At 36.9% G+C, this 27,110-nt stretch overlaps 1 protein-coding gene and 2 long non-coding RNA genes across 3 annotated transcripts; 2 read left to right on the forward strand and 1 right to left on the reverse strand.

Moving 5' to 3' along the window:
* Positions 1-9,990: 9,990 nt before the first annotated feature.
* LOC126633182 (probable calcium-binding protein CML18) lies at positions 9,991-10,743 on the forward strand. Its single transcript, XM_050303756.1, has one exon. The coding sequence runs from the start codon at positions 10,124-10,126 to the stop codon at positions 10,610-10,612; it is 489 nt and encodes a 162-aa protein (XP_050159713.1). The 5' UTR covers positions 9,991-10,123; the 3' UTR covers positions 10,613-10,743.
* A 1,593-nt stretch (positions 10,744-12,336) lies between these two features.
* LOC126633220 (uncharacterized) lies at positions 12,337-23,689 on the forward strand. The gene is made up of 12 exons (XR_007626984.1): positions 12,337-12,785; positions 17,262-17,471; positions 17,583-17,677; positions 18,487-18,554; positions 18,683-18,725; positions 18,809-18,915; positions 19,033-19,739; positions 19,841-19,885; positions 20,235-20,372; positions 21,282-21,354; positions 22,062-22,130; positions 23,253-23,689. It is a non-coding gene; the product is annotated as an uncharacterized LOC126633220 (long non-coding RNA).
* LOC126633233 (uncharacterized) lies at positions 14,880-16,950 on the reverse strand. The gene is made up of 4 exons (XR_007626993.1): positions 16,763-16,950; positions 16,517-16,652; positions 15,764-15,837; positions 14,880-15,456 (listed from the first exon to the last, which is right to left on the reverse strand). It is a non-coding gene; the product is annotated as an uncharacterized LOC126633233 (long non-coding RNA).
* Positions 23,690-27,110: the final 3,421 nt, after the last annotated feature.

Raw genomic sequence — 27,110 nt, forward strand, 5'->3', positions numbered from 1 at the left:
TTGTGATTGGCTTCTGATGTTGACACTTGTCGCGTTATGATTGGCCTCTGATGTCGACATATGTCGCGCTATGATTGGCCTCCTGGTTGGAGAGAAACTCTTCTGGGTTCTTGACGGTATAACGTTGACCAGTGCTCAGTAGTTTCGGGATTGGTCAAGTATGGTACAAACACTTTTGTTTCTCATTTTTATCTTGATTGTTCTGAGATTTTGTATTGTTAGGATTGCTGAATGCATCCGTTGTGTTTCCTATTTGTTTTTCTTTAGTTACTGATTTGTCGTTGCCTGATATTAGGGTGAACAACTCCATTGTGCATTTCCGGAGAAGAATTTCTCAATGAACGTGGAGAAACTTGCTAGGAAGGTTGGTTTTACTCTTGTCACTCTATTTGGAGATATCTTTCTTACTCTATTTTATTAAAGTTCAGCATCTATGTGAAGCCTCTTTCACACTATGGCGGGAAATTTATTTAAGCTGCCTTGAGTGACTAGGGGTAGCAGACAGAAACACCTAAACAGATGGATCTTCGTCGTAAAGAGGATGGCTCTATAGATAAGGAATGCTCATTTTTCACTTGTCGGTCTGTATCCTTGAATTTTTGTCATCTGATTAATTTGATATTCTATGTTATAATTCTTACCGCTGCACGTTGTAATTTGATACCCGTATTGGAACTATTAATTAGAAGAATGGTATTAACTTCTGAATTTACCTTGGTGTATAGGTTGTGAAACGTGAAATATGTGCAGTGGTTACAAAAGGAACACTAACTGAGGGAGATATGCTGTCAGCAAACCCTGATGCTTCTTATCTAATGGCAGTGACTGAAAATTCTCAGAATTTGGCAAACGAAAATGCAGAGCGGGTATTTGGGGTTTGTGTAGTTGATGTTGCTACCAGCCGGGTCATTCTTGGGCAGGTATGAGTATGGTAGAACATCATTTTCATCTTGTTCTCTTAGTTATCTTGGATTATTCTCATCATTATATAGTTATATATGCACACATAATACAGTTGTTCCCTGAACTGGGCTGGATTATCACTCAATAAAGCAGTGGGGAGGGAAGGGGAGAGGGGTTCTTGGTAACCACTAAGCATAATAGGTGAAAATTTGTGCCTGTTATGAATGTAAAAGGTCTGATAGTGTGATCCTCTGCTGCCTGATGGAGTTTGTGGATGTATGCATTGCATTTCCATTATATTTTAGCTATCTGAGGACATATATAATCATTGGGGAAAGTTGTGACATTGTTACTCCTAATTACCATTTCATAAGATGCTGATGTAGATGTGTCATAAGGTCGTTTTAATGAATTTCTTGTTATGTATGATTGTGTTTTTTACTAGTATTTCTTTCCCAATACCAGTTTGGAGATGATCTAGAGTGCAGTGCCTTGTCTTGTCTCTTGTCTGAGCTGAGGCCTGTTGAAATTGTAAAACCTGCAAATCTACTTAGTCCTGAAACAGAGAAAGTGCTGATTAGGCATACAAGAAGTCCTCTAGTGAATGAGGTAGTCCCAGTATTGGAATTTTTGGATGCTGAGAGAACTGTTCAGGAAGTTAGAAGTATATACAGGCGTGCAGATGATCAATTGGTTTCTGGTTCTCCAAAGAAAGCCGGTTTTCATGGCAGTGATTCTCATTTAGAAGAAGATGGCTATGGCTGCTTGCCAGATGTGTTGTCAGAGATGGTGAGAGCAGGTGAGAATGGCATCTGGGCACTTTCAGCTCTTGGAGGTGCTCTTTTCTATTTAAAGCAGGCCTTCCTGGATGAGACAATACTCAGATTTGCAAAATTTGAGTTACTTCCAAGTTCTGGTTTTGGTGATACCGTAACAAAACCATACATGGTTCTTGACTCAGCTGCCCTAGAGAACCTTGAGATTTTTTAGAACAACAGAAATCGAGACTCTTCAGGGTAAACCTTTCATATTGTCTTAAGCTTTTCTGGTTTGTTTTTATTCCAATCCAAATTCTTAGATAATTTATTGCTCTGTGAAGGACATTGTATGCACAATTGAACCACTGTGTTACTGGATTTGGGAAGAGATTGCTTAGAACATGGCTTGCAAGACCTCTCTATCATGTAGAGTTAATAAAGCAACGCCAGGATGCTGTTGCAATTCTTCGGGTACTCCGTACATATTATATTAACATTTTACTTCTGGTTCTTATTTTTTCACTTGAACACTGAATCTTAGTGTACGGTATCTAGATGACTTGAACTGGATATCCAAGCACTTGGCCTTTCTAATATACAAATGTTATATATGCTTCTCTCTAGGGAGTTAATCTTCATTATGCACTTGAATTTCGTAAAGCAATTTCAAGGCTTCCGGACATGTAGCGGTTGCTTGTGCATGTCTTCTCTAGTAGGTAAAACTAGGAATAACAGTTGATATTATGCTTATGGAGAACTTACTCATGCTCCCAAAGAATGATTTACAGTAACCGAATGTGACTGGATGCAGTAATGCTTGCGGAAGGAATGCTAAGAAAGTGGTTTTATATGAGGATGCTGCAAAAAAAAACAGCTTCAGGAGTTTATTTCAGCTTTACGTGGTTGTGAACTCATGGCTCAAACATGTTGTTCTCTTAAAGTTATCTTGGAAAATGTTGAATCTGCACAACTTCATCATCTGCTGACACTGGGTATTGTTTGCTTTTTGCATTTATATTTGTATTATTTTAAAAGATATAGTTTTCTTTTTGTGTTTATAGTTGTATTATTTCAAAGGATATAATTTCTCATCTTATATCTTTCCATAAGAAAGTTTTCGTATAGGTTCATTGTTTTGGTACATGCATGCATCCTTCATTGTTAAAGAAATCTTGGCATCTTATTGTTCATTGTTTTACAGGTAAAGGTTTTCCTGATGTCAACTCAGTTCTAAAACATTTCAAGGATGCCTTTGATTGGGTACAAGCCAATAATTCAGGTCGTATAATACCTCATGAAGGAGTCAATATTGAGTACGACTCTGCTTGTGAAAAAGTAAAGGAGATAGAATCTCATTTAACAAAACGCCTCCAAGAACACAGAAAGTTACTGGGAGATAAATCGTTAAGAACTTCTATGGAAGACAAATCGGCATTTTGATTTCCGAGTAGTGTACTTTTAAGTAGAAACGTTACGATATCTTGTAACTCGGTCTTCTGTTGGTCTGTTGCAGATCACTTATGTCACAATCGGAAAAGATTCTTACCTATTGGAAATGCCAGAAAGTCTGTGCAGTTGTATTCCTCCAGATTATGAGTTACGTTCGTCCAAAAAGGTAATTCGAAAAATCTTTGGAATGGTGAATTAAGTAGCTTTGACGGTTTTATATTAATACGATCATGCCTTCCTTGTGTTTAACATGCAGGGTTTCTCGAGGTACTGGACCCCAGATATTAAGAAGTCATTGACAGAGCTCTCGCAAGCTGAAACTGATAAGGAGTCCTCACTAAGAAGCATTTTGCAGAGGTTAATTGGACGTTTCTGCGAGCATCGTCTTAAATGGAGACAATTGGTCTCTGTGACTGCAGGTGTGCAATCTTTTCCCCTCTGCATTGGCTGCTTTGTTTTGATCGATTTTGGTCAAACTTTGGTGGATTGACTGGAGTCTGGAGCATAGTTTGTCATTCGCCTTTTTTTAGTGAGTGCATTCTGCTATGTATGCAATATAAGAGGAATCACACACACACACACATAAGAGTACTGCTAGGTGATTGATTCCCCGAACGATGTAGCTATGTGATTGTAACAAATATGGGTCCATTTTAAACAAATTTAACTCTAGTTAATTTCGAAGCATTTTGGTTAAACAAATTCTAAAAATGTGTTTCTAGAAACAAGTCCATGAGTCTAGTAACTAGTGTCTATATTATGTTCACTGCTGATATTGACCCCACATGCAGAAATCGATGTTTTAATCAGTCTAGCAATTGCAAGTGATTATTTTGAAGGACCCTCTTGTCAGCCAGTTGTCATGAGTTCATCATGTACTGATGAAGTACCTCGTTTTTCTGCAAAAAGTTTGGGCCATCCTGTTCTTAGAAGTGATTCTTTAGGAAAGGGTACATTTGTATCCAACGACATTTCCAATGGAGGTTCTGGCCATGCAAGCTTTATCCTTCTCACTGGTCCTAACATGGGTGGAAAGTCTACTCTTATTCGCCAAGTTTGCTTGGCTGTGATTTTAGCACAGGTAAGGTAGTCTTTTTCTTATTGTCTGAATTTCTTACTTTTGTTATTCATTGTCTTGTAATGTGTGATCATTTTTGCTTTTGTTTCTTCGGCAGTTAGGAGCAGATGTTCCTGCAGAGAGCTTTGAGCTATCTCCTGTTGACCGAATCTTTGTTCGTATGGGTTCCAAAGATAATATCATGGTAGTCCTAAGTACATTTCTGTCCATTCTCTGAAGGGGCCTGACTTAGAAATCTACGTGTGCTTCTATCCCAAGGATTGATTATGATGATGATGATGAAAAGTCGCTGAAATTGAGGAAAACTAATGAAAATGGTTTAAAAACTTTGAGTTTTAACGATAATGACAAAATAAAAGGTAAAGTGAATAGTACCATGATTGACTTTTTAGTGTAAAAATATGGTTTTCGTTAAAGTGAACAGTACCGGGAGTTTTTTGTTAAAGTTCCCAAATTATTTATTATGATTATGAAACTTGTACTGTACTACTGTAAGGATAACTTTTTTTTTAATTCATCAATTACTTGGCAGAGAAATTGAACTCCGAACATAAGCGATGTTCTTGGTTTTGGCATTGGCAACATTGTCTCATCATCCTATCATGAAATAATTGGTTTTTTTTACTCTTAGTTTCTTGTTAAGTTATTTTTTTTTAAATGATATTATCTACATTAGGGGGGGGGGACGTTTAGCCTCACAATGGGCTAGCAATAATGTGGTTCAAATTCATTTTTGGCAAGAATCGAACTTAAGACCTCTCAGTAAAAAGAAATACTAGTATATCATAGCACTAAGAGGTCTTAAGTATGGCCACGTCGCGAATGTAACGTATGCTCCCTACAAATATTGGTTGTTCCAATTTACATGATCCTAACAAAGCGCCACCAGCATGGATGTCACAATTTATTTATTTTTTAGAACAAACGATAGTATCTACGATAAGGCCAACTCCAACTCTTGGTGTAAGTCTCAAAATTTGGGTTCCTCCCAAAACACAAAATGACACACCCCGACCCGGAATGTCCACTAGGACTCCGAATCGAGCTGTGCTGGCCGACACCTGGAAGGTGGCGAAGCCATAAAATGTGATGATGTGGAAAAATGTGAATAAATTTAAACCTAAGAGTGCCTAAATACCCGAATGCACTGGTGAGTGGGAGTGAACCCACTTCACATGTGACATTAGAGCATAAGCAAGTACAGAAGAGTGAATTAAGAATCGTACCCTCGAGATAATCTCCAATATTAAGAATTGCCACGAATCTTCGACGATAAGAAAACTCAGCTAAGAAAACCTAGGTGAAGACAAGCCAAGGGTGAGTGGCCCTGTAAATAAAATTTTAATAGAAACCATATAAACCATTATAACCCCTCGCTACAACACTTGTATAATTTCCAAAAAAATCATAAACATACCACAACACAGCATCTCGTCAGCAATATCAAAAAATCATGTGATTAATAACTCATACTAGTACGCAAGTTGGAGTCACCTATGGTGACCTGTACGACCTACCCGTATTTCATCACATATACTAGTTCATCACATATGCTAACTTATCACGTATTCATCACGTCTGCTAGCTCATCACATATTTATCACATATGCTAGCTCATCACGTATTCATCACATATGCTAGCTTATAAGTCGAAGTCACCTCTAGTGACCTGTATGACTTATTCATATCTCATCACATATCTCATCACATGTCTCATCAATCATGGCTAGCATGTAAGTCGGAGTCGTCTATAGTGACATGTACGACACAACGCCTGCAAATGAGTCGGAACCACTATAGTGGTTTGTACGACTAGACTGGGTGTAAATGAATATGCTCAAGTGCTACGATCACGTGAAGAGTCACCTACAAGTCGGAACCACCTATAGTGGTCTGTACGACAGACATGTGCACCTACCTTGAATTCAAGGTGAGCATATGGTGTGGGAGGTGAACATTACGTAAAGGGTTGTGCCCTGACCACGGGCGGGAGCACTAACACCGGGGTGCATGTTTATGAGCTTTAAATACATCTAGTACAACATGTACGACTCATAAGCAACCTATACGACAATGCCGGAGTTGCCTACTATTGCAACCTATACGACAGTGTCGGAGTTGCTTAAAATATAAATGTAGTCATACCATAACCCCATTAATTCAACTAATACCGTATACTTACCTGAACTTACATGCGCCTCCTCAGCATCATTTAGCATAACATAATTCAAAACAATGTAACACTTCGAATATAACACATTTTAGACATAGCATGAAATGCATAACTCAACTTAAAACATTTCTGGAAACCATAAAGCATATATGTATATATGTATATGTATATGTATATGCATATACATATACATATACATATACATGTATATGTATATATATATATATATGTAATGTATATGTATAAACAAATGCCCACTCACATTGCTCAATTCCCCAAACAATGCTATTGTCTCAATTATTTAGTCTCATTTATTATATAGTTGCATCTAATGTCTTGCTAGACTGTCTCAAGCCATTTGTAATTCACAATAATCGTAAGCCATAATTATAGACATTTATGAAATTATCAATCACATATATATATATATATATATATATATATATATATAAAATATACGATGGAAAGGAAAAGACCCACTCACCTGAGGCCCATGCTATGATTCTCTAGCACCCACATCGAGGCGTCCCGAACGATTGGTGCCTATGGCCAAGGTCAATTTGGCCTGGAAAGGCTCCAATTTCATCAAACCCGCCGGAAAACCCTATGATTTGGGTGTTTCCAATTCGACTCCAAAACTGTTCCAACGCCCCAACCAATGCTTGGGCTTTATTCCAGAGTTCAAGGAGAACCTAATGGTGGAGGAAATTGATGGGATTTCATTCAGGATTTGATGAATTTTCCCCAAAAGTTCCGCGGCATCGTGGCCACATACACCATGAAAAGGACATCCTTGCTTCGAATCTAAGGGTGATTAACTAAGGAGGAGGAGCATGATGATGGTTTTAGGTGAGGGAAGTCCTAATTCGCCAGAAAAATGGTGAATATTGCTTCGAAATCAACTCGGGGTGACCGGTTTTGGAAATGGGTCATGGGTTGGGGATGGGTCAAGGAGAAAGGGCGGGTTGGGTGCTCTGCACCTCCCTCATTTCCTCTCCTTTTCCCTCATCTCATTGGTCTCTCTCTAACTCTTCCTTCTCCCCCCATTGGGCAATCCCCTTTTCCCCCAGTTTTTTTATTCTCTTTCCCCCTGCCACTCCCGTGGCTTTTCTTCTTATTTTTTATTTTTTACCAAATATATCTAAAAATAATATATAAAAACTAATAAATAGTACTCATACAAAGTACTTCACAAATTGTAGTTCTGCAAAACCTCCTTCGTAAATTCGATTTCCATTATGCTTGTGTCTACACGTCCGTATTGTCGAGTACTTCGAAAATACGCTAAAAGAGAAGCTCATACACATCACGGAAGGACGGTCAACAAAAGTCAATATTCTTGCCTCTAGGGCATTTTCGTCAATTCATGCTTTTAAAATTACAACAACCATAATTTTTAGGGACGGGCTGTCACACAAAAACACTCCAACCTTTGACCTAAAAATTAGGTTATGGGTTAAAACTTCAAAATTGGGCAAATTCCAGCCAAATAATAGGTTTGGGTTAGTGGGCTGGCCGGCACACTTATGCGAGTGGAAAACCAACATGTGCACTTCACTTGCCCAAAATCACGCGCAAACACATGCCAACACGCTAGGCCTGCAAGCTGGCAACCCCACCCACCCATGTGGGTTATGTCGGCTACTTGTCTGGCACCCATCAGAGCCCAACGACTCTTTTTCTCATCCAAAGGCTTTGCTTCATTGGAAGGTTCAAATTTGTTTTAGTTTTTAGTTTATATTAAGAAATTTATTGAATCCAATGACTGAGATCGAATATGATTAAATCTAATGGTGAGAAAAAAGATTTAACAGCTAAAATTGAAATCCAACAGCTAAAATAATTTAACTATAAATTCACCTAAAAACTCTATAAATACCTATGTATTTGTTCAAACATCCATGCAAAATTCAATTTTCTCCTACAATTCTTCTAATTTTTCTTTCTACCATCTCCCAAAACCATGTTTTTGTTCATGTGTTTTGTGTTTATACATCTCTATTATGTGTTTCATATTTTTTCATAGTGTTTCATGAGTTTCATGTGTCGGTTTAGTGATTTTTCAATGTTTATCGGAATTTAAATATTTTTAGGTTAAAATGTTCATAAAATTCATTTATGATAGTACACATAATATTTTTTTTTTAAAGTTAATTTTTTTAATTTAAAAAAAATAGCTTAAATTCATTCTTTAATAATCTGGGGCTAAAATTTTAGGCCAGAAGAGTCAGATCAAAAAAGCTAATTTTGAGTTAAAACCTAAATTTTGTGGGCTAAAAATTTTGGGTTTTACTCCAAGGGTTGGAGATGGTCTAAGGGGGTGTGGGAGTGGGCTAAGCCTTTATAATGGGGTGGGAGTGGGCTAAGCCTTATAATGGGTTTGTCATAATAATGTGATTCAAGTTTTTCTTTGGCTATAATCAAACATAAGACTTCTTATTTACAAGTGAAGAGGAATACTACTAGATCGTAGTACTAAGCGGCATTAAATCTGATTCCCGCCATCACACATCTCCATAAATGGCCTTTTTTGTTTGAAATAATTTTTAGGAGCAAAATAAAAAAAAGAAATTGTCGTGTAAGAAGTTCGAACTCTTGCGGGGGATCCCCATGCACTTAACAAGCACACGCCTTAACCACTCGGCCAAAGTGACTGTTGATGACATTGGATGTCACATCCCGGCCCAGGGTCCACCACATTCCGGGCCCGCTCCACCACCGTAGCACGATATTGTCCGCTTTAGGCCCCGACTACGCCCTCACGGTTTTGTTTTTGGGAACTCACACGAGAACTTCCTAGTGAGTCACCCATCATGGGATTGCTCTCGCTTGCTACTGGCTTAACTTCGAAGTTCCGATAGAACCCGAATCTAGTGAGTTCCCAAAAGGCCTCATGCTAGGTAGGGATGGGAATATACATGTAAGGATCACTCCCCTAGGCGATGTGGGATCTTACATTGGAGGCGACTCATCTTTTTTAATTAATTATTTAATTAATCAAAGTGTTTGTTCCTAATTTCCTATCGACGGATATATTGAATATCGATATAGACATCTATAGATTTTAATGGAAAAAATAGAAATTTAAAATGAAATTTTAGGGATTGTCAAACATTGGTTTGGACAAAATATAAAATTTCTCTGATATTTAACAGATATATAAGAAATATCGACGATATATGCCCATTTTTACCTAAACTTAGGAGTTTCTTCGAAAAAATGTGAAGTTTAGACTTAACCCCAATTTCTATATCTTCTGTAATTTTTTTAATATTTCTACGAAAATATCGACTTTATCGAAGAAATTTTTAAACCATGATTATATCTGATCCACCGCCTATCACACGTCTCCATATTTGCCTTTTCAACTTGAAATAATTTTTAGGAATGAGCCAAGTATTTATCGAAAAATTAAAAATAAACAAAAATTAAAAAGAAATCATCACCTAAGAGGTTCGAACCTTAACCACTCACCCCAAGCGACTGCTGATGACGTTGCAGGCCACTCATCATTTTTAATTAATTACTTAATTAATCAAAGTCTTTGTTCCTAATTTCCTATCGTTTAGTGATCTTTATATTTATCTTCACCCTATTCACAATGTTAGTTGAATTATTTGTGCCGGCCATGACCATATTATGCATTATATATCTTCACCCTAATTTACTCTCATCGCAATAACCTACTCATGCAAGATCATTAGTAGTACCAGTAGTAGCACTAGAAGCAAACAATATAAATCGGTTGCGGCGGCGGCGAATATGGAGGAGGAGCAGATGGCACAGCTGCGCAAGATCTTCCGATCGTTTGACGGCAACAAAGACGGCAGCTTGACCGAGCCGGAGTTGGGGTCACTGCTGCGGTCGCTTGGGCTGAAGCCGAGCCATGAGCAGCTGCAGGCTCTGATTCGAAAGTCGGATACCAACCACAACGGATTGGTCGGGTTCTCGGAGTTCGTGGCGCTGATGAGGCCGGACCTCAACGGACTCTTGCAAGACGACGCCAGGTGCCCGTGTTCGTACAGTGAGGATCAGTTGAGGGAGATGTTCAGCATGTTCGACAGGGACGCCAACGGGTACATCAGCCCGGCGGAACTGGCCCACTCGATGGCCAAGCTGGGCCACCCACTCACGGTTCAGGAGTTGTTCGGCATGATGAACGAGGCGGATACCGACCGCGATGGCCTTATCGATTTTCACGAGTTTTCCAGGGCCATCACCTCAGCCGCTTTCCTTAATATCAATGCTTAATTGAGTGCATATTTTGATAATGAATGAATCAGTATTATTCAAATAGCAACAAGTTCATATGCATCATGCATGTATTGTAATTATTTCCAAAAATACTGAGGTGAATTAATGAGTAGGTTTTTGTTTTTCAATATACTTTTGAAATATGAGAGATATAGATTAGTACTTTTGAAAAGTTCATATTACTTTAGTCTAAAGAAGGCTTTTCAATTGCACTGTACAAATTAACAGTGTTTTGAACCACATTTCAGTTTATTTACAAGATTACCACCGCCTCTTCAGTTTCAGATTGAAAATTTCGATTTATTTATGAAATAGCCACCCCTCAGACTGCACGTGTCGACCATCGTAGAAAGGGTGGGGGATGGAAGCAAACCCGATTTTGTTCCAGAGATCTCTTCGAATACAAACCCATTTTGCTCCAGAGCTCTTCAACGACAAAGTTGATTCGGCGCCTCGCCATCGCACACCTCGCCTTCCCCTAGCCATCGCACACCTCGCCTTACCTTGCCACCGCACTCCTTACGAGAACTCGAATCAATGGTAACGTGCCAATTGTATATATTTTTTGTCGATTTTTATCATTATTCTGGAAATTAGGGTTTGATCTAAATTTTGTGTGGCTATGCTTCAGCCAAAACTCACGGATTAGGCTGAGAGAGATATATATGGGAGGATTTGTGGACGGATTTCAGGGAGAGAGGTGTGGGATGGCAGGGAGAGGAAGGGAAAGGTAGAAGTGAGGCTGCCAAAAAGGGTGTTAGGGTTGATTTTTTTCTCCTCAAATCAATTGTTGGTGTCGGTGATTGAACGAGCATTGGTTAGAGGGGAACTTTGATTTCCTTTGTTTCTGAACTGGAATGGGGTCGATGGGACCATGCTCTTTTGCACGTTCAGATGAGTGATTACAGGGATTTGTGGGTAGGGAGAGTGATTTCAGGGATTGGTAATCCCATCCCGTGTTTTCCCCTCATCTCTGTCGCACTCAATCTCTCTCTAATCCTTTCTCTTTCACTCTCTTGCCATGGATTTGGAGGGGACTGATGGGAGGGAGATGGGCGAGGTAATCAGATTGAGTTTTTTAGGGGGTTTGTGGGGTTTTTTTTAGAGATTTTTCTGTGAAAGCATTGTTGTTGTATGAATTTCTTTTATTGTGGGTTTTGATTGTTTGGTTATAATTTTGGGTATCTGTTTTGGTTTTTTGAATCAGTTTTTGTGTAAGTCAAAGTTTTGTGTGGATGATCGTTGGTTCTAAACGAATCGAGCTACATATATTGTGACATCTCACATCACCCAAGAGAGTGATCCTTAAATGTATATTCTCATCTCTACCTAGCACAAGGCCGTTGGAACTCCGAAGTTAAGCGAGCAGGTGGCCAGAGCACTCCCATGATGGGTGACCCACTGGGAAGTTGCTCGTGAGTTCCCAGAAACAAAACCGTGAGGACGTGGTCAGGGCCCAAAGCGGACAATATTGTGCTACAGTGGTGGAGCGGGCCCGGGAAGTGGTCCGCCCCGGGCCGGGATGTGACAAATTGGTATCAGAGCCAATCCCTGGCCGGAAGTGTGCCGACGATGACGTCGGGCCCCTAAGGGGGTGGATTGTGACATCCCACATCGCCCAGGAGAGTGATCCTTAAATGTATATTCCCATCCCTACCTAGCATAAGACCTTTTGGGAGCTCACTTCGGGTTCCGTCGGAACTCCGAAGTTAAGTGAGAAGGTGGCCAGAGCACTCCCATGATGGGTGACCCACTGGGAAGTTGCCCGTGAGTTCCCATAAACAAAACCATGAGGACGTGGTCGGGGCCCAAAGCAGACAATATTATGCTACGGTGGTGGAGCGGGCCCGGGAAATGGTCCGCCTCGGGCCGGGATGTGACATATATGGCTTTGCTTCCCATCTACTGAAAACGTTACCCTTCTTCGCTCTACAAATTCCCTTCTAACTGTCCACACTTATACAAAACCAAAAACCAATTTTATAAATTTTGATCAGATTTTTCTTCGGATTAGAGAGAGAAAGGTTCATATATTTTTGCTATCTTCGGAGAGAGAGGATTTGAGGTGGGTGGAGTGATGAGTGTTTAGGATTTTTTACGGGAGGGATGAGAAAAGAGTAAAAACGATCAGGAAAGTTGAATTCTTTCTCTGAAATTTCGTCAACACTTTGTAAGAACTCCAATTCTTTCTCTCATATTTCATCCGTTTCTGTTAATTTTTGTAAATTTTCAGATTATGGGTCATTCCTAATTTCCATTTTTTCTTTGGGGTTATGTTATTTTGATGGAAAAAGGCCGTATTAGCAAATAGATAATACTAGCTATTAATGCCCGCGCGTTGCTGCGGGAATACAAATTGACTTTCTAGCAATGTATAAATTTGAGTTAGTATCAATGTAACAGTAATTATTCTAAATAAAATTACCATAGTGAAGGAAAGAATTTTATTTGCTATAGAAAAATTGTAGTTTTGATACCTTATAAAGGTAACTTGTTTAAAATGATTGATTGGGTAGAACTATTGTACCACCTAGAGGAAAGAAAACACAATGAGTTATTGAGATATTCTTATACACAAAAAGAAAACACTTGAAACTGAATGAACAAAATATTCAAACATGGAAAGCACATCATGAGGGATAATCTATCGTTTTTGGCCAAGTGACGAATGATATCTTGAGTACCGAGAGAGAAAAAAGTAGTTCAACATTATTTTATGATACATGTTGGGTTAGTCTTGTATTTCACTTTATTTATACAATAGACTACTGATATGATTACAACCCTGCCAATATCACCCCTAGTATTGGGTGTCCATCTAATCTAACTTAAATTTCTTCTTCAATCTTGGATATACATAATGCTACAGTTTAAGTTTTACTAGACAAAAAAATTGTCAGCCTAAATGAGTATTTAGTTTTATAAATAGATGATAAAACTGCAACTTAGTTGAATCAAAGACAATGAAAATTGAATATTATTTACCATAAACTGACATGCAAATTTAAATGGAAGAATGCAAATGAAGAGAATTCGCTTCATCGTGTTCAGCAAGGAAATAAATAGTGATGAAAACAAATTACGGCCAAAATCTATACGATATGTTACAAACCATGATATAAATTATTGCATCAAAGTTGTATCCTAAAAGAAAATTCAAACTTCTATATGAACCCAATGTATGATTTTTGTATGTACCTTGGTGGATTCATTCTCTGGATGAGTTTCTCATACTCATCATCCATGTTATGTGAAAAGCTCATTCTAACTTCTACAGCAAGTCACCAAAAAAAAAAAAGAAAAATAAAATTAGACAAAAGGTTGAGAGAATAAAAAGGAATCAATTGGTATAGGATTTGGATCAATGATGTTAATTTGTTTATATAAGTGATTTGGCTGTGTACCAGAAGCTTCTTAAGCTCAAGTTACAAATTTTATGCACATTATAGATATTTAAATTATGGAGAGGGGTAGCATATACCTTATAACTTTTTGCAAGCTGGACATGTCCATTGTGAACAGCAATATAATTTTTTTCCTAAGGCATTGGAAAAAGTATATTTAAACTTGTAATCAGATTAAACTGTAATTATATGATAGAAAACCATACAGTACAAAGATTGAAAAAAAAAAAAAAAAAGCCGAACACAATTAGTCTTGAAAAAGACTTATTAGTCAAGAATGGTTAATAACAGAAAATACAAATCACCGATGGAATAATGAGGAAAAATAAGAGCAGCCAAACTTGTATAGCATTAGGGTGAACTATGGTAATTTGTTGATATAACTGATCTACATCATTATATCTGTTGGTTTTTCAGCAGAGAAAAAGATTTATTTTGCTTTTTCCAAATGGAGTCTATGTTAAATGAAGTATCATTGGTCGTTAAATTGTTGGTATTATACGGTGAATAAGCTGGAATAATTAGTTTGGACAACTAACTGGAAAGGTGCTTAAAAAATGTATTGAATACACTGAAACAGTTCTGATTGAGAAATTTATAAAATGTACTAACTAATTGAAACAAACTGTTTGATTGTTTAGCTGCCACCATTGTTAACTAAATGATATGCATCATATTTCTATTGAACTGTTGTTTTCCTGTTTATATAACTCAGATTAACATGTGGTAGATAAGTTAAAAAATGTAAGTAACCACATTGTGTAAGAGCATTTTCTTTTGTGTTGGATATAAAATTGAAAACAGTGCGTTACTTTAATAAAAAAAACAGCAGATACAGCAGTATTGTAATGTGTTTTTTGAGTAAGAATTTCTGTTTTCATGTGTGGAGGATTTTGGTACACAATGGGAAGATTTTCTATGTCAACTTTACTGAACACAAAGTATTAAACCAAGAACTAATCTGTATTTGTGGAGGCATGTCCATGTATTTAACTGTAGTAAAAAATGAAGATCTATTTATCAAACTTGATGAAATATGGTAATAAGCTAACCTTTGGAGGACCTGTAGTTGTTTAATACTGGTGTAACCTTGTGCCAACACAGAAAAACATAAAAGACAAAAAATATAATAAAAAAGCGAGGGGCAAAACAACCATTCGACTGTACAAATGTGAAAACAGCAAGGGAAACAGAGGAAAGCGAGGGGCATATGGGTCCGGCCACTGGTCATCAATAGTACTCAAAACTGAGTTTCAGTATATAGGATGATGATACATGTAAGTCTTGAATCGATTAAAAAAAAAACCTCTAAATGAGGTCTACCCTATCCCTCTCTTATACTCTTCTATCTTCCCTTTGTTTTCCTCCCCCAGTTCTAAATCATTCTTCCACAGTTGGCATCTCGATTTTATCTCACCTTAACATTTTATATCCAACCTGCAACCGAGCTCTCTTCAAATTGTATTTAAAATAATGAAGTGCTTGTATAAGAATGGTGCAAAAAGGAATAATGCAATCCAATTGCAAATCGGTCCAATAAAAAATTCAAACAAAAAAAAGCTCCTCATCTCTCTCATCAAACAAAAATTCCCAAATCCAACAGAATTCTTGATCACAACACATAACAAAAACTAATAAAACATTACTCAAATAACGATTTAATTTTTAAAATTTAAAATTAAAGAGAACTAAATACAGATACTTGGAAGAAAAAAAATGGAATGATTCCATACGTAAATCTCACCCTCAACAATTTTAAAACGCAATCATCCCAGTGCAAACAGAAGGTGGAAAATGTTGTCCCAGCACAAACACAACCTGCAAAACAAACAAACCAACACACAAAAAAAAACCAAATGATCAATGATAAAATTTAGAAACCCTACCACACAAAATCGTAAGAATAACATAAAAATTACCAATAAAAGTAAGCAAAAAACACACACGGTCTGACAATAAACGTCTTAACGCCAATGATGGCCTCAAACCCCAAACAAAACCCCAAATCAGTTAAAAAAATTAGTGAAAATGAACTGAACCCATTCCTCTATCATATTCTTTTCATCTGTTTTCCTATCCCAAATCTCTCTTCCATGCTTTCTCTGCCGCTTTCCCCTCACCCTCAATCCCATTTTCTTCCAAGTCTATAATAAAAACCACATGCATAAACACGCTAGAAATTTGCCAAAACCCAAAACATAGCCTAACTAAAAATCTCACCGATTAAAAGTTTCACCCAAAAAAAACACTCTATCTCTTTGATCAAACGAAAACTCCAAAACCAATTCAATGATTGATAACAACACATAACAGAATCTGACCAAGATTTTCCTCAAGGGATATCCCAGAATTTAAATTCACTCTAAGCCCATTTCCTAATTCTCTTAATTAAAGGCAACCCAGAAACAAAATAATGAAAAAAAATGAAAAAATTATTCTCAATATCCAAACAGCTCAAAAGCCCAGAACCAAAAAAAAAAAAAAAAAAACAGAATACCTTTGCGGGTTTGGATCTTTTTTCTTGTAATTGTTACAGTATTGGTGTTGCGCCTCAATTCGTGGTGTTTCCGTCAGTATATATCGAAGATGGGGCTGCGGGTTTGGGTGACGAAGAACAGGAGGAGGATCTGAGCCTACAAACAGAATCACAAAAAGAAAACATAAACACAAAACCCATCTTCAAATCTAAAACCACAAAAATAAATAAATAAAACACCCACACTGAGAAAGCCGTAAAACTCACCATGAAACGCCAACTTTTCTGGGTAAAAAATTGAATCAGATCTAATTGCACCGTTGTCGATAATTCCTGAGAGAAAGATGGAAGGTTGGAGGGCGAGAAAAATCGGCGTTTTGAAGACAGAAGGCTAGAGTTGGGAATATAGCAGAAACCGAGAATGGCGAGAGAGAGAGAGAGAGAGAGAGAGAGAGAGAGAGGTGAGAAGAAAAGTGGGTCAAAATTGAAACGGAAGGGAAAAAGTGAGAAGAAAAGTGGAGAGCAGGCGTCGCACAGCGATGGTCGACACGTGCATCCAATGGGCAAAACCGTAATCTCACTGTACAAAGCTGACCAAAAAGAGGAAAGCAAGGATAAACCGAGGGACAAAACGGTCATCACACTGGTCATCCACAGTAACCAGCCCTTACGAGTTTTAGTATATATGATTTCAAAATTACAGTCGTCTGATTCACTTATTTTTGTTCATATCTAATATTTCTGGATTTTTCCACATACATTACAGAATTTAGTGACATTTGATAAACGTTGAACGAAGTCCTTCAATGAATCTCTCAAGGCGCTCGAATAATATTCAGTTTGCCAACACTGTAAGAACTCCAACTCTTTCTCTACTTACACAATTCCAAAGCAATGTGTAATAAACAGTGGAATTTTGATTCAAGTTGTAGTAATTGCCATGCAATTGTTTTTCCAATATGTTTATACACTTACGGTACTCCAATCTCTCTCTCTCTCTCTCTCTCTCTCTCTCTCTCTATCTGTCTCTCTCATTTCTTTTCGGTTTTGCAAATCTCTGACTTTCGGTGGTTTTGTTTTCTTCCAGTTGTCGATGAATTTTACGGACTTCCTTTGTAATCCTTGCTGCAGAAAGCAATCTCAACGCCACTGTGGGCGATACGAGCCACCACGCTACTGTTGGTAATTTTACTTTTCCGATTTTATATGAGTATGTGGTTTGTTTGATGAGAAAATATAGAAAACGAGAGAAATTTTTTGAATTTAGGGTTGCTATAACATGAATTTTCACTACGATTTGTGATTGGTTTTGGGTATCTTTCCTCTCTTATGCTTTTTACACTGCCTGCATCAACCCCTTTTCGTTTTTTGTCTTCTCTTCCAACTTATGCCCTCAATAATGATATTAGATAATGCATTTTTAAATTTATTGCTAATATTTTGAACTTTGTGTTGTACTAATGCCATAAGGCATTTTGATTTTTGACATTTTGTTATGTTGGTTGGAGAGTTGGAGACTTTTGCTCTCTTTGCATTTTGCTATGCTGGTTGGAGACTTGCGAACTATTGATTTTGAATGCTATTGCTCTCTTTATTCTTTAGAATCGAGTATTGGAATTTTGAATGGGACATGATTGGATGTATGACTTTGTGCTTTCCTAAATGGGTTTAGTTTTGTACAGCTTGAAATGTTGGTATTGTTTTTGTTCATGTAACTTTGGTTCATTGTTCGTTGTGGGATGAGATTTGGGATCTATTTTTTTGTTTCAGTTTTTACATATTGAATTTTCGAGAGCTATTTGATAAGAGTCAGGCCTGTTTAGAGTCAGGTTTTATAACTCAAACCATTTCCAATAGCTATTTGGTAATAGGACGAGTATTTAAGTATCAAAGAGTGGGGAATTCAATGTCTTATATTGTCAAATATAATGTTATTGTGTATGTATTTACTTTGCATAAACTTGGTCTCATTTTTGATTGAATTGTTGCAGTTCTTGGTATAAGGAGCTATAACTCCATTGAAGAAGTGAGAGGCATACGACAATATTTCTTCAGTCTGGTATGTCATTTTAACGATTAGAATTCCACAATTTGATTAGTTTTGATAATTTCCGGAAGAAGAAGGCCCTGTGTCCAAGTTTTAAAAAGCACACTTTGTAATGCTTCAAAATTTCATGCTTTTTTTAGGAATTTAGACAGGCAGGATGTGGATACTTCTGACTTTATCAAGGTTAGTGAATTATGTGGTTTCTCCACAGGGTGCAGTTTTATTGTTACACTTTGTAAAGCTTCAAAATTTCATTCTTTTTTCAGGAATTTAGTAGTCCCCATCATCATCAGTTTGTCTGCTATTGCAGTTAGGGAAGCATTCCACAGAAGAAGGCAGGGTTATACCTTCAGTTTATTCACGCAAAGAACCAGTATGTCGAAAATATATGTTACTCGATTCTTAAAAGCTTTATGGCATGACAAAATAAATTTACAAATTGCTAATTTTTCTGTTTTGTATAAAATCTTTGTTCACTTTACCTAAACAGGTACACATGTTAAGTTTTCTTTCATCTTATCTTTGGCACAGAAAGCACCATCAAAATTTAAAACTTTTTTATTATTTTTTTTTCATTCGGCTGTTGAGGAAGGGATTGTTGTTGGTGGATGAAACCTTTAGGTAATTATTTGTTGCTTATTGAACTCCCCCAATCATGAGTTTTGACTCGAAAGAAGATTTTGATGATGACAGATACTAAATTAAATTTTGGCTCAAATTGTATTGAAAATTGCAGTTCGGAGCAATTTTTATGAGGAAGAAGGATGAATCCTAAACATATGTATGAATTTAGTCAATTTCTACGCGCTCCATTCAGTAGATGAATTGTAAACATATGAATTTCAAGCGCCTTAATTGAATAGATGCTTTTAATTCTTCTCTCATCTAAACCTTAGATTTTTCTGCTATTTTATTTCTTTGTTGTTTATATCATTGTTGTTTGAATATATGGTTAAACTTATTTCATTAATTGTTGATGCCGCGTGTTGATAATCATGGAAAGGTAGGGGTGCGATGGTCGTTTTAGTCTGTAGGGTTTTGAACGGATTGGGTGGGTTAGGGAGACTTTCATTTCCTTTCTTTCTATGAGCTGCAGAGGGACTCGGTGAGAGCATGCCATCAGGAGAGAGAGCGGGAGGAATAGAGATAAGGATTTGGTGGGAACTCATAATGTAGTAGATATTCCTCAATGCAAAGGTCCCAATCCTAATGACTTTATATTTGATATTTAATCCTTGGATTAGTGTTAAAATCTATATTTTTTAGTTTAATTTGTGTTTTCGTTTCTGTTTTTGCAGCTCATCCTCCAAGTATAAATGCTGTTGTGGAGCTACTTAAACAAGGTCCCTTTTCGGTTATTAAAACTCAATGTTACCTGCTTTCATTTCCAGTTTTTGAGTCTTCTATTTGTTTGCTTGCTGCAATTATTCAACTTATGCTGCTATAATATTTGTTTCCTTTTGTTTTGTCCTCGCATTAACTACCATTTGGATCATGTGAATGACAACTTTCATGTATATTTCGAATAATGAGCAGTTTATTACTGTTAATTTTTTGATCACGGTATATGTTGCTAATTTACCTTCTCAAACAACGTAGATGTAAACATTGATATATAAAACTTATATGTTAATCAACCAATTTAAAAATTGGATTTTAACTGATGGTCGTCCATGGTTCCTTACTTTCCAGATATTGCAACATGCATAAATTCACTTGGAAATTATTCATGTCAATGTCCCCAAGGATAGAAACATGAAGGCATGGATGAAAAGAGTTGTATCAAAGACAACAAATGGTCAAAGGCCATTCTCCTCATTATTTCATTAGGTATGCATGTTTTTTTCACATGTTAATATATTGCATATACGAGTCTAAATTTATTTTATTGGAGCCACTTTTGTATCCAAAATTCTCATAAAGTATGTCATTGATGAAAGTTATATTCTGCTGTCTTTTAGTGATCTTCATGTTTTTCGTACGAAATAAGATTGTTAGCTTCTACGGTAAGCAGTTTTAACTATCAGGGATTTGTTTTCATATTGCATGAAATTTCCACTTTTTTCATCTTTGAATGGTCTCAAGCATAGTAAATATAATAGCACTAGAAAGTGAGGAAATCCACTTTCTTTTGTTAGGTTGGATTCTCTACTATGACTATCATTTTTATCTCTAAACAAAATTTTAATGGTATGTATGATATAAAAGGGTAAATTTAACTATTTTGGTTTCTTTGTTCTCATACTTTGGTGCCTCGAGTTTTAATTTTTCATAGTTGTGTCTGAGTTGTTTTCCAGTTACTATTCGGGTGCCATTGGCAACTTCTAGGGGACCAAAATTGTTTTCAGGTCAAAATACAGGAACCAAATCGTAACTAGACTAGGAGATTACATTACCAAAGTAGGAAAGTTTGGTCTTGATTCATAGTTTGGCAACATAATATGTATGTAGGATGTTGTTTTGGAACCACTTGGTAAGTGTTAAATACATCCTATAACATGATTGACTAACAAGCATGGTCGTTCAGATATACATGCAATTTAGATCACTGACTAAATCAGATTTCTTTTATATTGAAGCAAATCTTGCCTATTAGGTGTTTGTGAAAATTCCCCAGAGAGTTAGAAACAAGGATATGATGCAAATCTGAATGTAGGCTGTTTTGGTATCTGTGTGTATGTATAGGGGTGTTATATTGATATGACATGCTGCCTAATTTATCTATTTTTCGATTGTTAGATCAAAGAAGGAAGTTCAATTTATCAAGGATCAAGGTTTGGACTACTAGACAGCACACCGGCTTTGGTTTGAGGTATGGAAGTCTCGAGCTTGCAATCTTAAATTTCTGGCTCCTGAATAAGAAATATGCTCTATTTGATCCCGAATAAGAAATGACATAGGTCTGTGGCTTCCATCGTTATTAAGTTGTATCCTTTTCTACTTGGGTTACAAAAAACCATTATAATGAATTAATCAAATTTTTTATTCTAAGGAAGTATGTATTCAACATTGTTTTTTTCTGAACAATTTCAATTAATATAACTATGACCATTTGTCTACTATTTTATATCTTCTGTTTTGTTTCCTTTTTGAAGACTCCCATTGCCATGTTGGTCTCTTGCTGCTAATTGATTTAGTTGGGGTGTCTTAACAAGAGTGTTGTCTTTACGGAGTCTTTTTTTTCTGTGGTGTTACATTTTACGGGTTGGTGTTACTTTATGAATTTGTAGTTAGTAAGATTTAACAATGCCTTTTTTTGTTTGCTTTACTTTGTTACATCTTGATAAACATAGGTTCAGCAACAGGTTGTTGAAATGATCACTTATATAGCCTCTACTACAGAACAATTTCCTAATAAATGTGTATTACTTTGTCTTCTGGGTGAGCGTTCTCTAATTTAGATTAGACAACAAGACTTGAAGCTTGGTTTGTTTTCTGTGTCTCCTTCACTCTATCTGTTCTGTGAATGAACAGGTAGATGTCAACTCTAGCAGTTAACGGTGTTGTGCACCTTGACAGGTATAGGTATATGTGAATGGCTCACAGGGTTTTTCTGAATCTGTAAGTCCAGGATTTATTTTTGAAAGGGTAAGTGGTGTGATTCTTTTAATTCTCATCTTCAGTTCAAAAGTTTGTGTGCAAAGTTTTTTGTTGCAGTTTTATTCTTCTGTATGCATTATGTTTATCTTGAAGTAAAGGTTGCTAATCTTTTATTTCTGAGTGTGTGCTACTCGGTCTCCAATCATTGTTCATATTTTTCGAGGGTATAAATGGGAAGGCAAAATGCATTCCAATAACTCGGAATTCAACCTCCACCAAATTGTAAGGAATCCAATTCCTCCAAATTTTGGAGTTGGATTCCAAAATTTGCATGATCTCCCAAATTTTTTATTCCCCAATATTGGGTAAACACCGGAGTAGTCTGTAATCGACTTTCAATTGCTTTTTTTTGTTCCGATTACCCTTACATAAATGTATTTATGATCTTTTAGTTTCAAGAGCCCAACTGTTGTTGCAAAATGTGCTATAGATGGAGCAACTAATGTCTTTCTTACTTATTGTTGGGCTCTTCTATCTTTATGTGAGGCATTTTGTACTATTGCTTTTGTAACGTTGGGATGTTTCAAGATTTATGACTTTGTGCGTTCTCTCTCTCTACACACTTTCTTCCCTTGCTCCTTCTCTCATGTAGAGCCATTTTATGGTACAATGTGTTTATCGGTTCTCATGTCCAAGTTTTTCTTTCTGCTTTCAATTAAGTTTTGTTTTTATGTTATGTTTTCATGGAATCTCTTGCACAGATTTCAATTACGTTGTACTTGAATGTCCTGAACTCAAGTCAATTAGGATTTTTTTTTTTGGTTGAAACCATTGAATTTTGTTGTACTTGAATGATATAGATGTGGGGAATACATTTGCATAAGGATTAATTTTAACCATTGAATTTTATTTCATTTTTCCTTGGAGCTTGAGTAACAAGATCATCAAATTGTTATATTCGTTATCTGTGAGAATAAATCTACATGCATAACAATATTGTTACACTTCTACTTTTATTGGGTTTTTATACAGTTTGTGTGTTTGCTTAGTCTTGCCTTGGAGTTGGATCCACTTTGTGTAATGGATTGTGATTTGTTTGAAAATATCTTTACTGATGATTTTGAGTATAATGTGTTTTTCTAATACTGTTTCTCGCCCTTTGTAATCCAGTTGTGCAAAAGACATCTCCATTAACCGGTAATAGCTGAAATCGTTTGTTGTCGAAGTTCACGTGCAGAAGAGCGAAAATGCTGCAAGTGAAGGATAGATAACAGCTCAAGACACATGGTATGAGGGTGCAGGTAAATTGTACATATGCATCTGGAAAAAGTTAAAAGTTAAGGCGGGTTGGCTATAACTTCTCCTTCTCGCCACAACAGGAAATACTTTTGAACTGCATTAAGATGTTAATAAATTAAGCTTAAGCTATATTTTACTTATTAAGAATGGGTAAACTGTTTTAAATAGAAAAATTAAGTGCTTATATCAGGTAAACTATCAATTTTACAAAGTTTTCTGGTAAATTAGATATATAGTCTAATTTGAAGAGTTGTGTTGACCTTTACTTTTGTTAAATTATATAGTTTAATTGCGTCCTCTTTTTCCAATCCTTATATATCTGCTCAACTCTTGGTCAATTATTTGCCAGTAGGAATGTTTAATTGCTTGATCAATGATGTCCATTCAATTTGGAGAAGAAATAGGACTTTTGTCCAATAGGGATTTGAAATAGGGATTGAGACTCACATATGAGTAAGATGTCTCAATTGTTCATTGATTCTTAGGTGCTATGTCTTTTTAGTTGCTTTGTGGGGAAACTATTCATGCCTGTTGCGATTAATACATTCAAGTTCCCGCAGCAACGCGCGGGCATATTTTCTCGTGTAGATTTAAAAGAGACTTAGAAATTTACAAATCAAATGGTCAACACACCTCCAATCAATATAGAAACTGTAATTATCTGTCATCGTATTATTTATACAAATAGAAAGGTAAGTGTGTGTGTGTGTATCTGTCATCATAATATATATATATATATATATATATATGAAGTCCTAATCACAATTTCATCATTCCTATTTTAATTACCAATTAATTAAGCATTTTTTCGATCCTAAAATTACTAAGCATATGTGATGCCCAAGCTGATTACCTAGAAGTTAACTACATCGTTTGGTGGTTTGAATGCTGATGAGGGCGTGCCAATTCGTTGCCAAGCTCAGCTGGGCGAATGACACACCTCGACCTAAATCAGCGCATGCTGGCCGTCATGTAAGGGTGACGTAGCCATGTGCACAGTGCGGAAGCAATAGAGATGTAAGGAATTATGATGGAATAAAAACCAAACTACTAGCAGAACTAGATAAGATAAGGTGCCAGTGCGAGATTAAGTGTGAAATACACAACCAGAGCATAAATAGCCTAAGTGTAGTCAAGCAGGACAAGTGCTAATTATACAACACCCAAGGTTGATCCTACATTTATGATGTTCTGTCAGAACCACCGTTGAAATCCCGTGAGCCACCCAAGCCTTCTACCTAAAACCTGGAGGAGCGTAAAACAGAAAGTGTGAGTGGGCAAAAACAAAGCTTTTCAAAATCATTTCATTTCTCAAAAGTTATAACCCTTCGCCGTAAAACTTGTATAATTTCCCAGAAAATAATAGTAATAATAAGTTGTATCAGAAATCATACTCAAGATGAAAATCCATGAAGTATACCATGCCAAAGTATCTCAATGCAATGCCATAAGTAATCCAGACAAAATATATTAATGTCAAATATTGCATCAGCCAAATCCTTTTAACTCAATCTGTACGACTGAGTATATAGCTCAAAACCAATCTCAATCATATCAAATCAAATCGTGCACACGAGTTGGAACCACCTAAAGTGGTCTGTATGACAAGACTAGGTGTAAAATAAATATGCTCTAGTGCTACGATCACGTGAAGGCTGTGCGAATAATCGCGGGTCACCTACGAGTCGAAACCACTTAAAATGGTCAGTATGACAAGCCTGTGCACCTAACTTGGATCCAAGGTGAGCATATGGTGCAGGAGGTGAACATCACGTGAAAGACTGTGCCCTAACTCTGGGCGGGAGCACTTCGGCCGAGGAAGGAACAGTCTCGGCCTTGAGTTAAAAAAAATACAAGGTTATGCAACTCACTACGAAGTTTTGGTTCAACAACCTCAACTATATTGGTGAAAATATAGGTCTGTCGAATCAGCATTGAACTGTATGGACACTCAAAAAAGATGATTGTTTTAATCGTCAAAACGGTTCGGCTGTCTGTTGGCTAAACTTTAAAATGTGACATGAGAATAACGAATCATAAAAGACTTCACTTCGCCGAGAAGGCTAATGAAGTGATCGACCAAGAGAAAAAGTTGTTTACCAACTTCTTGCGGGCCAACAAGGATGTGTTTGCCTGGTCTGCAGAAAACATGCCCGAGATTGATCCTTCTGTGATCTGCCACCGCATCCACTAGGTGCAACTACCGAACCAGTTATCCCGCGAAAGTGAAATTACGAAACAGAGCGGAGCAAGATCATAGAAGCCAAGATTGACAAGCTAAAAGATGCCAACTTCATCATTGAGGTGTGCACCATCCAGACTGGCTAGCGAACGTAGTGCTAGTGCAAAAGAAAATTGGCAAGTGGAGAGTACGCGTGGACTTCACGAACCTAAACAAAGCTTGTCCAAAGGATTCGTACCCGCTCCCATGGATCGATCTGCTAGTAGATTGAACTGTAAGTCATGAACTACCAAGCTTCATGGATGCTTACTCCAGATACAATCAAATAAAGATGTATGAGCCAAATATGGAAGAGACATCCTTTGTTATTGACCGAGGTACGTATTGTTACAAGGATATGCCCTTTGTTCTTAAAAATGCAGGGGAAACATACCAATGATTTGTCAACCAAATCTTCAAAGAAAAAAATGCAAGAGACACGATCTCTAGACATTATTAAAAGTTTTACCGAATTTTCTAAATCATCTTGATCATCTAAGAGGGATATTTGATCAATAAGAGACAATATTGTCTTTTCTCCCATGGTTGCAACGGATTGCTACGATAGGCTTAGGTTTAAGATTCTCAATGCCGACTGCCAATAACAAGTTGCACGGCAAGGATTATAAATTTGTGTGCTGCTTAAAAAGCACAAAGCAGCACCGAGTAAATTTTGATTTTGGGTAGAATGGATTGTCCAAAACACAAGACAATCAACAAATTAGGGGGCTAGCTGTAGAAACTCATGATTCTGTGAGAGAACAATTAGAGGTAGAGAGAGAAAGAATTCTAAAGAGAGAGATGATTGAAATAGAAGGATTTCATTACACTTTCAGAACATGTACAATACAATATATATAGATGCAACCACCTACTCTACCAACTATATCTTCACAGATAAGAAATCTTTTAATCAGATATAGACTTAGTTGGTGGTCCTATTGTATCCTTAACACACCCCCTCAAGCTAAAGTTAGGGGTTTTAACTGAAAGCTTGGAAGTTAACTCGGCAAAGCGATGAGAAGGCAAGGATTTGGTGAAAATATCTGCCAGTTGAAGAAGAGATATAACATGATGAACACTAACTGTGCCACTGAGAACCTTTTCCCGAATATAATGGTAGTCGATTTCAACATGTTTTGTCCGAGCATGGAAGACAGGATTGAAGGCCAATGCAATTGCGCTCTTGTTATCACAGAAAATCGTAGGAGTTTTGAGGATAGGAAAAGAGATATCTTGCAGAATCTTACTGATCTAATTGAGTTCAGCAGCTGTATTGGCCAGAGACCTATACTCAGCTTCAGTAGACGAGCGGGCAACAGTGCATTGCTTCTTGGCACTCCAAGAGATGAGATTAGGTCCAAGAAAAGCACAATAGCCACTTGTGGATCGTCTATCAATAGGACAACCTGCCCAGTCCGTATCATACCACGCAGTAAGGCTTTGACAACCTTTAGTAAACCATAAACCAGAATCAAGAGTACCCTTCAAATAACGAAGTATTCGTT

Source organism: Malus sylvestris, chromosome 1, assembly GCF_916048215.2.
Source record: "Malus sylvestris chromosome 1, drMalSylv7.2, whole genome shotgun sequence".
Taxonomy (NCBI): Eukaryota; Viridiplantae; Streptophyta; class Magnoliopsida; order Rosales; family Rosaceae; genus Malus; species Malus sylvestris.